General features: G+C 35.8%; 1 protein-coding gene and 1 long non-coding RNA gene across 3 annotated transcripts in view; one reads left to right on the top strand and one right to left on the bottom strand.

The window, feature by feature from the left end:
- Window positions 1–11,315, top strand: part of LOC122240437 — a 72,939-nt gene extending 61,624 nt beyond the window's left edge. The window contains exons 3-4 of the long non-coding RNA XR_006220176.1: window positions 8,895–9,040; window positions 11,238–11,315. This is a non-coding gene — a long non-coding RNA (uncharacterized LOC122240437). The remainder of the gene's footprint in view (window positions 1–8,894; window positions 9,041–11,237) is intronic.
- The window catches only part of UHRF1BP1L (UHRF1 binding protein 1 like), a 111,850-nt gene that overhangs the window by 18,700 nt on the left and 80,212 nt on the right, over window positions 1–12,938 (bottom strand). For both annotated transcript variants that reach the window (XM_042993001.1, XM_042993003.1), the window contains 6 exons: window positions 11,176–12,674; window positions 10,830–11,005; window positions 9,986–10,125; window positions 9,177–9,327; window positions 4,707–4,960; window positions 4,376–4,484 (listed from right to left, as the gene is read on the bottom strand). In XM_042993001.1, coding sequence (XP_042848935.1) covers window positions 4,376–4,484; window positions 4,707–4,960; window positions 9,177–9,327; window positions 9,986–10,125; window positions 10,830–11,005; window positions 11,176–12,674 — 2,329 coding nt within the window. The remainder of the gene's footprint in view (window positions 1–4,375; window positions 4,485–4,706; window positions 4,961–9,176; window positions 9,328–9,985; window positions 10,126–10,829; window positions 11,006–11,175; window positions 12,675–12,938) is intronic.

A 12,938-nucleotide genomic window follows, 5' to 3' on the forward strand; every position in this document is an offset into this window, starting at 1 on the left:
ATACAAATTAAATTTTAACAATGGTACTCTGGTTGGTGGGTTGGTAATAGTGCAGGCAAACAAAGGCAGAAGAAGAAATACAACTTAGGAATTAACCAGAATAATTCAAGCAGATTTGGAAGTGCTAGTGTTATAGATGGTAGGAAAAGGTCCAGTTCTGGTTGTCTCTTAAAGCTGGTGGTTTTAGGGAGGCTATTGTTTTTATTTCAAAGATAAGACTTTTAATTTTCAAAGATTTTTAACCGATTATTTTCCATAAGAGCTTGTTCTTATTCTAGGAGTTCAAAATCCTATCACGTGTTTATAAAAGTCTCTACTTTTCTTTGGCATTAACTGTATTATTCATTTATTTCTTGCCTCTTAATTGGTTTTTGAAATAGGCATTTTGTCATTTATTTCACCCATCCAACATCAGAATTCCTTTCTTAATGTGAAGAATTTCATTGGGGGAGTAAAATTTGCTTCCTTCAATAAATGTTGAAAAAGACTACTGAAACTTCCTGATTCCTTTCCATGAGTGTGACACAGATGTTGCCTCAAATTGTACTCACCTTAGATTTCCCTCAGATACTAAAGAAGGGAAGGGAGAGAACTTTCTCTTTCTGGGGGCAACAGCAGTGACAGTAGGGGCAAGGTCAAGTACCTAAAAATAAAAGTTCAAACAGGGCTGACTGCAGCAGTTGCCGTAAGGCTGAATACACAGACCAATAATGACAGTAGTGCAAAATGAAAAATCAAGTGTCCAATGTCAGGCAGCAGTGTGTCCCATCACACTAGATTACAGTGTAGTGTGGTTTGGGGGTATGGATCTGACAGGTAAATCTTGAGCCTGGTTCCCCAGATCTCCCATGATTCTAAAACATATATATTTAAGAGCTTTGTTAAATGATTCACGTGTCCCATTTACCCATTTAAAGTGTGTGGTCCAGGGGAGCCTGGGTGGCTGAGTTGGTTAAGCATCTGACTTCAGCTCAGGTCACGATCTCGCGGTCCGTGAGTTCGAGCCCCGCGTCAGGCTCTGGGCTGATAGCTCGGAGCCTGGAGCCTGCTTTGGATTCTGTGTCTCCCTCTCTCTCTGCCCCTCCCCTCTTGCACTCTGTCTCTCTCTCTCTCAAAGATAAACATTACAAAATTTAAAAAAAAATTAATAAAGTACGTGGTCCATAGGTTTTTAGTACACTCTCCAATGGTACAACCATCACCACAATCACTTTTAGAACATTTTCATCACCCTGAAATTCCACTGTACCTATTAGCAGTCTCTCCCCATTTCCTTCTAATCCTGCCTCCAGCCCTAGGTACCCACTAATTTACTTTGTCTTTACAGATCTGCCTTTCCTGGAAATTTCATGTAAATGAAATCATACAGTATGTGGTCTTTCATAACTGGCCTGTTTCATTTAGCATAACGTTTTCAAAGCTTCCCTGCTGTAACATGTATTAGTGCTTCATTCTTTTTATTGCTGAATAATAATCCATTGTAGGAATATATCATAGTTTCCTTGTCCACTCATACCATGATGACATTTGGGTTGTTTCCACTTCTGGGCTATTATGAATATTGTTCTTGTCAACATCAACATTTGTGTACAAGTTTTTGAGCGGACCTCTGTTTTTACTTCTCTTGAGTGGAACTTCTGGGTCATAAGTAATTCTGTTTAACTTTCAGAGTCACTGCCAAATTGTTTCTCAAGCACCCACACCATTTTACAAGCCCAGCTACGTAGGAGGGTTCCAATTTCTGCACATCCTCCCACCACTTGTTATCATCTGTCTTTTTGATTAGTCACCTTAGTAAGTCTGAAGTGTTATCTCATTGTGGTTTTGATTTACATTTCCATAATGGCTAATGACGTCAAGCATATTTTCATGTGCTCATTGGCCATTTTTATATCTTCATCAGAGAAGTATCTGTTCAAATCTTTGCCTATTTTTAAATTGGGTTATGTATCTTTTTTAGTTTTGAGTTCTTTATATAGCCTGGATACGAGCCCCTTACCAAATAAATGACCTATGAATATTTCTTCCATCCTGTGGGCTGTCTTTTTACTTTGCTGACAGTATCATTTGAGGCATAAAAGTTTTAAATTTTCATGAAGGCCAATTCATCTACATTTTTCTTTTGTCATTTATACTTTTGGTGTGGTATCTGAGAAGGCTTCTTAACCCAGGGTCATTAAGATTCATTCCTATATTTTCTTTTAAAGAGTTTTAACATAGTTTTACCTCTTACTTTAAACTCTGATCCATGAAGAGTACATTTTTGTGGATGATACAGGGAAGAGGTCTAGGCTCCTTCTTGTGGTATGTTTCAGCACCATTTGTAGAAAAGGCTAGTCTTTCCCACATTGAATGGTCTTGGCACCATTGTCAAAACTTAGTTCATCATAAATGTAAGAGTTTATTTCTGGTCTCTTAATTCTATTCCATTCCAATAATCTTTGTTAAACTCCTTCTCTACTCAATTAGCTAGAGAATATTTCTTGTTTACAATCATGACTATTGCCTATTTACAATCAATCAAATGTTTGAGAATTCTTGGGTGTTTGCTTATCCCATTTTCTTGACTATGGATGTTGTTTCTATGTGCCATAGCTGACATCCAGTGATGGGGTGGAGGGAAGGGAGAGATACCAAGGTCATCAACTGGGTATAAAATCATTCCCTTCCTGGGGCCTGGCAGCTGTAGAATTTACCCTCCATGTTTTAGTCTATATGCAAACCCCACTGAAGTGTGCTATTTGGCAGAAGCACAGGAAATGGTCTCAAAAAGAAGTGTCTAGATTGTTCACCTATTGCCTCAGGGATCTATTCTAATTTCAGCATTCTGTTGGGATGCTTTTTGAGGAGAAAAGTCTCCTATACTCTCTTGGCACCATTTGAGTGATGAGTTTAGAAAAAGGAACTCTGTGTGAGATTCAGTCTCTCCTTTCTTTGGTCTAAGCATTGCCCACAAAAAGGATGCATTCTATTCTGCTTTATCTACAAGACAGACCTGCCTGTTTTGGGATCTAAAGTATTTGGGGGGAAAGAGACATAAAGCAAACTTATCTTCTTACACCTAAGCTATTTGCTCCATGTGAGCTATTTCAGAAAAGAAACTGACTTGTTTTTCTTTATTGACCTGATGCTCTGGTTCCCAAATTCCAGAAGGGTAGACTTGTTAGTTAAGAGTTACCCATGAACTGATCCTACCTTAGCAACAGTCCTCTTTTAGATGGGATTACGGCTCCAGATTTTTCTGGTTTTGCCTCTTTGGCAAAGTACTCTGATTTTGTGCACTTACAAGGATTTTTTTTTTTTTTAATTTTTAATTTTTAACAGTTATTTATTTTTGAAAGACAGAGACAGAGTGTGAGTGAGGGAGGGGCAGATAGAGAGGGAGACACAGACTCTAAAGCAGGTTCCAGGCCCTGAGCTGTCAGCACAGAGCCTGACATGGGGCTTGAACTCACGAACCATAAGATCATGACCTGAGCCAAAGTCAGATGCTTACCCAACTGAGCCACCCACGTGTCCCAAGGATTTCTGATCCTCTGATGGCACTTACTTTTCTTACTGTATGACTTTATTCTTCTTTTAACATATGTCATTTCATGAGGTCTGATAGATGAAATAGATGCATATAACAGCTCCTCATATTTCACTCTCAAGAAACTACTAATAAAGTGAGACCGGAATACCTAAGTCAACCAAGCCAAGCTCTTTCCTCTACTCTACATCACCTTGTAAGATATAGCCCTTACACTAGAGACCTTAACAATCTTGTTACAATGGAGACACTAATTCTTACATCGAGATAAAAGTAAAACTAAATACATAGCAATATATTATAACTAATTAATGTATAGAGAATAAGTAAGTACCCAAGAATTATAAGAAGTTACACCAGGTTATAAAGAATAATTGATTGAAAAGGAGGAGCTTGAGACAACCTTGAAAGGAAACATACAATTCTAATGAGAAATAAGAAGGCAAATAAGAACATGGAGATGGAAAAGTGCACAAAAAATTCTGTTATAGGAAGTACACCAAGTTGGTTGAGTTATATATAAAAGAATAGTGGGAGATAAAGCTAAGAAAGAGATCAAGAAGCCCAAGTAAGCTTAAGAGCCAGGTAAGACCATAAAAGCCTGTGTCACTTTCATTCAAAATACATTTGTAGAACAGGTATTAAAGCCACTGTAGATGAGTTATTTTTGAGGTAAAAGGTCCATACATAGATGATATTCTATTCTAAGGTAGTGAAATTGTCCCCCAATCATCTACTACCACATATTATATATCTATAAACAGGAAGTACAAGTAAACAAATCAGCATATCAATAACTTTCAATCTCAGTAGGTGCTCAATTACAATGTTTTTCATATATACCTCTGATATGAAAAGAACCATCATCATTTCTCTCTACCACAAGATGGTCAATATGAACAGTTACAGGAGCTGGCTCAAGGGATATTGTACTACTACGAGGACTGTCGTCCTGTAAAAAAGAGAAGTGGTATCAGCATGTTGTTATTAAAGTAAATGATTTCTAATTTCTATGACTCTTTTCATTATTCCCCCACAAAGACCAAAAACGCATATCAATAAATGCTAATAAGCACATATTATAGAGAAGACACATTCTTAAGCATGAATTAAAGTCCCAGTCGGCAAAGTGAACATTCACAACACGAAAATATATAAATAGTTATTAACGTACTTTTAAATTTATTTTTGTGTTAGAAACTTGTATCTTCATTGGCATCACGGTTGCAACAGTTTCATCTTCCAAAAAATGTTGAATATTAGTAAGCGAAGATGTAAAAAACTCTGTGCTAAAGTTTTCTATATGGCATTGCAAAAATCCATTTTTTTCTGCAAGCAAAGAGTGTATTACAGCACCAGGCCCACTCTCAAATCTCAGAGTAATCTCAGGAGAGGATTTGGAATGAATTACAGATTTATGATCCGAACCTATGGAAAAAGAACACATAAAAATCATAACTTGTAGCACTATTCAAAAACTCTCAATTATTTGTCATCAGACATTATTGTCACTTTGTATAATGTTAAAGCAATAATATCTTAAAGTTTTAATATTTATCTTTCATTTACATGATATTTACAGTACATATACAATATACCATACACAGCCCTTCAATTTTTATAGACCTTCCATGGCACTTCTGTTGACCTATCTATATTTTCTAATGTTTTGGTGCCATGAAAACATATACCATGATATAAATCTGATATGATGCATACCTAAGATACTTAGAATGTCTGAGTGTGTACCTATCTATTGATTTATAATGTAACAGACAAATGTGATAAACAGTCATGACACTTAAAGCAACACTTAAGCCATTTCTTAAGAAGTAACAAAAACCATGGGGCGCCTGGGTGGCGCAGTCGGTTAAGCGTCCGACTTCAGCCAGGTCACGATCTCGCGGTCCGTGAGTTCGAGCCTCGCGTCAGGCTCTGGGCTGATGGCTCGGAGCCTGGAGCCTGCTTCCGATTCTGTGTCTCCCTCTCTCTCTGCCCCTCCCCCGTTCATGCTCTGTCTCTCTCTGTCCCAAAAATAAATTAAAAACGTTGAAAAAAAAAAAAAAGAAGTAACAAAAACCTGAAGTTCTGTACCTTCCTCATTAAAATTGGGTCCTTATATAATTAGAAAAGTAAGTAGACAAGACCTCAATAAAATGTCTCTATTAGAAAACAATTTTAAAACTGAAATTAAAGCAAGGGAGATATATATTACATTTATGTTTATACTGATTTATACATATATATAAATATAGTATACATGTATTTATGCCTTGGCCTTGTTCCAAAAAAGATTTTGAGTTGGCTGAGATAAATACTAAATTCAAAAACAAATTTTATCATTTCAATAAAGACTCACAGAAAATCTGATTTTAAAAAACAAAAGTTTTCAGTATGACCACTTAAGTGAACCTACCCTCACAGTAACTATTTTGTTTATATTACATTACCTAGCTCCAAAAAGAGGCAAAATGTTCATGGTATAATCATATGAAAAATAAGTAAGCAATGGAAAAGGACAGAAGAAAAAAGGTAAGGATGGGCAGTAAGATTAATGACTCCAAACACATTATTTACTTTTTCTGTGTCACAGGTGAACCAAAAATGAACTTCCTAGCAGCAAAGAGAAAAATGTGATCAGTTTCACAATTTACAGAACCGATGAATTAAAAAAAAAACAAAAAACTAACTGTTCTGGAAAAGTCAGACTATTGAAATATCGAAGTCACCAGTCTCATGGGTCCTTGTAGAAAGACCTACTAATTAAATTCATGATGGAGTGTTTATTTTCCCTCAGCATGGATGTGAATCCTTTAGTCTTATAAAGGCCAAATTTATACATATTTGTGAGGGGGAGGGGATGTAAGAAAATAAACATACCCATATTTATACATCAAGGATAGATCTCCATACACAATTCAAAGTGGAGAGTTGTTTTTGTAACTTTATTTCAGGTACAGGATAATGTTTAATCAATGTTAGTACTACAAATCAACATTCAAAATAAATAAGTAATATACAGGAAGAGTTCAAATAAAATTCTAAAGCATTCTTTAAATAATTAAGAAGATTTTCTTATTAAATAAAAGGCAAAAGCCACAAATTGATAATGGTTAGTGTTCTTTCCTATATCAAGAAAAATAAGAGTTTATTAACTCGTCTATTTAATAATAAGGACAATTAGAAACAACTTTGTAAATGTGACTTTGTTTTGCCTTTCATCTGTTTATCCACGTATCTACACACACACACACACACACACACACACACACACACACACACACACAGAATGAGAGAGAGATTACCTACTCAGTCTAAGGAGCTGAGAGCCAGAAATAATTTCAAACAAAAAGAATATTTATTTGGAGCAGAGATAAAACAAAACAAAATCTTCACTAGTCAAAACTCACTCCTCTCTTCTACCTCTTATGCCATGAAATTATTATATTAAGGTCTTCCTACTAAAGGACTCCAAAATCCACACATTATAGAAAAACAAAAACAAAATCAAAAACAACTTTGCAATTTCTAAGTGACAGCAGATACAAACTGTAGGTCAATCTTTTTTCGCATGGTTTATTAATGTTTTAAATGTTCAAGCTAAACTAGTTTTTTCTCCTTTTCCTTTTATTTCATTTCCCCTTGCTCCTTCCTTTTCCTTTGCTTTCTTCCTTCTTGTTTTTTAGAAAAAAAATTTTTTTTTTTTAAATTTTTTTTCAACGTTTTTTATTTATTTTTGGGACAGAGAGAGACAGAGCATGAACGGGGGAGGGGCAGAGAGAGAGGGAGACACAGAATCGGAAACAGGCTCCAGGCTCCGAGCCATCAGCCCAGAGCCTGACGCGGGGCTCGAACTCACGGACCGCGAGATCGTGACCTGGCTGAAGTCGGACGCTTAACTGACTGCACCACCCAGGTGCCCCGAAAAAAAATTTTTTTAATGTTTATATGTTTTTGAGACAGAGAGAGAGCATGAACAGGGGAGGGTCAGAGAGAGAGGGAGACACAGAATCCGAAGCAGGCTGCAGGCTCCAAGCTGTCAGCACAGAGCCCGACATGGGGCTCGAACTCACAAACCGTGAGATCATGACCTGAGCTGAAGTCAGAAGCTCAACCAACTAAGCCACCCAGACGCCCTGCTTCCTTCTTGTTTTTTATCTTTAAACAACTGAGGCAGTTGAGAAAAATAAGATACTAGCACTGACTATATGATCCATACATACAGGACATTTCAAAATGATTTCAGTAAGGAACAACATGAAACAAATTAATAGGACATGGTACTAACTGACACATAAAAATAAGTAAAAACAATTGAGCAACTGGAAATAATTTTAAGAGTGTACAATTTGAAAACTGTTTTGGATTTAGGAATAGAACAGGGTCTATGTTTTGAAATTTTGGTTTTTTGCCCACTATGAAACCTTTCCAATTGTATATTTAGCTTCCACTATTTTGCATGCTTTTGGGATTGATACTTGCCAACAAGAAATTCTTGAAATTTCTTAACAGATACATTGTAAACTGCAAGGCCTATACATAGAAAAACGCCTGGAGACAATTTTTTTTCTATGATGCTGATTTAAAGACAAATGGCACATTTACCTGCAATTCCCAGGATGTGAGGTGATAGTATACTTATTTGATACCATGCAGGACTATGTATTTCAACATGTTATGTATCAGATACAGCATTCTATATATATAGCAAAGAAAAATATTTACAGCTCAGTGGCTTTTTAAAAGAATTAAAAATTTGAACAATGTCATTTTATTTTATTTAAAATTTTTTTAACGGTTTTTTATTTATTTTTGAGACAGAGAGAGACAGAGCATGAACGGGGGAGGGCCAGAGAGAGAGAGACACACACAGAATCCGAAGCAGGCTCCAGGCTCTGAGCTGTCAGCACAGAGCCCGATGCGGGGCTCGAACTCACAGACCGCGAGATCATGACCTGAGCCGAAGTCGGATGCTTAACCGACTGAGCCACCCAGGCGCCCCTGAACAATGTGATTTTAAATGCTTAATAGAACTATTCTAATAAGTTAATTTCTTCAAATGACTGAAAACCATGAGTGGTAACTCCATATAAACTTTGAAAAAGGGATAGTTTTATGTGGTTTCCTCTTTATACACTGCATGTTTTGTTGTTCCTATCCCCCTACGTTCAGATGAATGTGTTGATGTTAGAATGAAGGACCGTAAGAACATGACATACAATTTTGCCAAATACCAGGTATCATGTCAGACTCAGGAAATGTTTGCTTACAAGCAAGATAATGGAATGTAAAAATTGACATTTATTCTAGCATAGAGCTAAGTTTGACATTCTAGGATTACTTTATTATTCTTTTCATACAGAAAAGACCTCTGTTTTCTTAAACCTATTATCTCAAAGAATGAGAAGACTAAAAACGATGGCACTTAACAAAAGAAACAAAAAGAAATTAGAGAATACATCCTCAACACATTACATCTCAACAATCAAAATACTTTATGAAAATAAGGTAAGCTAAGAAAACAAATCTCTCACATTATTACAAATAAATGTAATTTTCCTTGAATTCATTTATACCAAAGACAGAACTGCTGAGGAGTTATATGTAAAAAACACAACAAATTTAAATCATATTAAAGTCTTACCTATTGGACGATTACAGAGGTAATGTCGAAGACTGATATTGCCTAACTGATCTGGTGTCACTTGGTCCACTTGAAGACAGATTTCCATATCTTCCCCTCGGATGTCAATTTCCCCATTAACACCAGTAATTTTAAACACCACAACTGACATCTAATAATGATTGCATAAATAATATTAGCATTCCAAGTAATTCAAAACAAAATTTAAGAAATGACACAGGAAACTACTAAAATCTCTAAAAATACAATAGCGACCTAATAAAACCAATAATATACTTGTGATCAACAAAACCTGGTTATTACATTACAGTAACAAACTTCAGCTTCCTTTCTTCCTATTCAGTCAAGAGATGAATTTTTTTAGGTCACACAGATAACATTTCTGTGTGAAATTATTTTCACTGAAAGCTGACCATATTTTCTAAGTCATCTGTAAGAATATTTCACTGGGTGGAAAAGACTTGTAACAAACCAGAAACATATTTCTTTTGTAGAAAGTTCCTCAGAAGGACTGACTACCATCAACCATCAAACTTGTTTTCAAAGTGTATTTAAATGCAACTACATAAAGGTCAAAAGGTAAAACCTCCCCTCCACAGTACGAAAAAAAACAGATTTAGAAAAATGAAATTCAGAGAAAAACAATTCAGTAAGAGGGAAGGGAGAAGTGTCAAGAGTAGAACGAGCAAAGTGAGTCACTCACTACTATGGCAATTTACTTTACATAATTATGTCATAAAATCTGTACATATTTATCTGAAATAAAAGTGGTGGCATTTCTCTTCATAGAATCTCTGTGAAATGATTACCAGGTCTTGATTTTCTTGAGCACCCTCTGAATTTGTACTGATGGCATCTGGAGAGGTTTCACCAAAATTCTGTAGATTTGCACTGGCATTTGCACTCTCCGTTAGGCTCTGGTAATTCGTAGTTGAGTTCTTTTTAATACCTGAAATAATAAAAAAGTTAACTAACAAATTAAAATCAGTCTTATACAAACGGTCCAACAATGTTAAATTTATCTAACCAAAAAGGGCTATCCTTCAAATCTTTCTCAAGCAAAGGCTTGTTTAAAAGACTATAAGCAAAGAAAAATTAAATTGTAGTTAGTTTAGCAAATAATAAGAAATAACGTCCACAATAAAATGTTAGAGATACTAAAGCCCTAAAAGTAGTATGAAAAGAACTCAAAAACACTGAGCACAGCCTTCACATTGCTGGTGTGGTGCTGGCGTAGCAGGTTCCTGGTCAGCCAGCTATGCCTCCCTCTCTGCCGTCCTACTTTGAATAACCCCAGTCCAACCACTTCATTTCCCCTTTCAGTACCACTTCTAATTATCTCCTACCTGAAGTTAATGTCACTACAATCAATGTGATCACCCTCTGTTCTTACCTACCTGCCTTAATTTTTCAGTGTGCTGTATTTCATTATTTCTCAAACTCTGTGGAAAAAGACAATCTTAAAAAAATTTTGTGCCCATCATAGATCAGTATCTTTTAAAAATACCATAAAAGTGAATTATTAGAAACAGTGGATTAGAAAAGCCCAAGTCATACAAAACACAGTTTGTTTTAAGTTATTATACAGTTAACCCTTGAACGCTCCTAAGATTTGATTATTTAATATGAATTATTAAACTTGTATTGCTTTACCTTTTTCCAAAAATATATGAGTATCACTTCCATCACTTTCTAACAACTGTTCTTCCAATATCATACTGTCAAGTGAAATGGTGTCCAATGAGGTCTGTGAGGGGCTTCTTTTCATGTTCTTATAAGAAACACAGAGTGGAGCCAGGTTGGGTGGAATCCGTTCCTTAGGCTTTCCACTGTTGACAAAATTATTAGAAACACATCACATAAAACCTATTCTTCTATGTGTTAACTCTAATGTCATATTTTGTCAGGAGGTTTTCTGTCCAAAAACAAAATATGCCCCCCACCACATACATACGCCCAGAAAACCAAAAACCCCCAAATTCCAATAGTATGTTGTTACCTGAAAGATGACTGTGATTTAAGTGTTCTAACCGTGGGTGCTTCTTCTTGATTGATTTCTAGGTTCTCAGAGAGTGAAACTGTTTCTGGAAGCAAATCTTCAGCTTTAAAGACTGACTCTATGGTTTCATGTCCTCTAGTAGTTAAATTATTTGAAAGTATGTTTTGATTACCATCATTATCAAAGGACAGCAAACTTGAATCTTCTCTGTAGTTTAAGACACTATTTGAATTTGTATACAAAGAATCCTTTTTGTCACTTGTTTCTGATCCAATTTCTCCTGATCCACTTTTGCACACAATTCCACTACTTTCATCTTCACTTATTTTCCCTAAATTTTTATCTGATAAATAATCAAGAAAAGAAATACCCTTTTGCAGATTTGTATCACTAGCTGATTTAAAAAGCAAAGGATCCTTCGAAGGGACATGGCTAAGGTCAACACTCATAGATCTGTTGTCTGACATGTGATTAACAGTTACACTTCTGATTTGATTTATACCACTACTAACTTGCCTCCTTTTTGAAGACAAACATTCTCCATTTTCTGTAGGCAAATAATCAGGAACCATTGGGCTCACACTTTCAGTGACAGGAGACTTAAGAGTATTTCCTTGATCCACTGGATGTAGCAAAAGAGCCACTTCTGCACTTTTAAGTAAAATTCCAATGCAAATGGATGTCTGACTAGGAGGAGCGCCAGTCACAGCTTCTACATCTTTTCTTAAGTTCTCCAAAAGCAAAATGAGTGACTCGTGGAGGAAAAGCAAGAGCAGATACTGGTAGTGATTGATCTGCATACTGACATGTTTATGAATGTGAACCAGGACATGAACATCTGCATCTGATGATGAAGAGGAAAATCTTAAAAATGTATCTGAAGATTTTGGACTACCATTTGTCAAGGGCTCAGATTCTGTACTATAATACTCTTTCAAGAGCTTCTTCCGCTTCAATCGTCCAGTCAGATCACTAGATTCACTTTGTGATGTATTTAGAGATGCCTGATTACAAGTCTGCAGCTCTTTTTGTGACAGGGCATACCTTGTTGGTTGGCAAATCCAGATGGAAAGAGGGAAAGAGTCTATAAAATTTATTGGCCGCCCTTTTCCACTTTTCATCCCTTCATAATCTATCCAAAATTGAGAAAAGTACACAGCCCAAACATCTGTGGCAGCAGAAGTTTTGAGAGTGTGTTTATTCAACTTGGGAATAATATTTCCTTTATAAACTTCATGCATTTTAGTATCTTGTTCATGAGCATGTCTCTGGAAGATTGGATGCAACAGATTAAAATTGTCACCAGATTTGGGAAAGCTGGTATACGCTTTACTGAAAAAATCACAATCTTTAAAGTCTTGAAACAAAGCTTCTAGATCAGAATGTCGACAGTTTGGACAGTGCCTTGTATTTGTGGCAATCATTTCAGAACTCTGAATAGAAACTGCACGTGGTTGATCTTGATGACATTCAGATTTCATTTCAGAAGGAATGACAAACTATAAGAGAAAAAACATTAATCTAGTCTAACTTACAAATCCATACATCTTGAAGATAAAATAATCAAGAATATAACTTAGCTCAGGAATTCTTTTTTGGTATATCCCACCAAAACACTACTTTCTTATCCAAACATAATATACAAACTCTCTCCCCACAAATCTTTTTATTAAACCAAGTAAAAAGGACTTAACTAACCACTAAGAAAAGAACAACTTTAAACAAAATTAAAACTAAAGCAATATTACTAAAAGCTTACTATG

The sequence above is a fragment of the Panthera tigris genome, chromosome B4 (assembly GCF_018350195.1).
Source record: "Panthera tigris isolate Pti1 chromosome B4, P.tigris_Pti1_mat1.1, whole genome shotgun sequence".
NCBI lineage: Eukaryota > Metazoa > Chordata > Mammalia > Carnivora > Felidae > Panthera > Panthera tigris.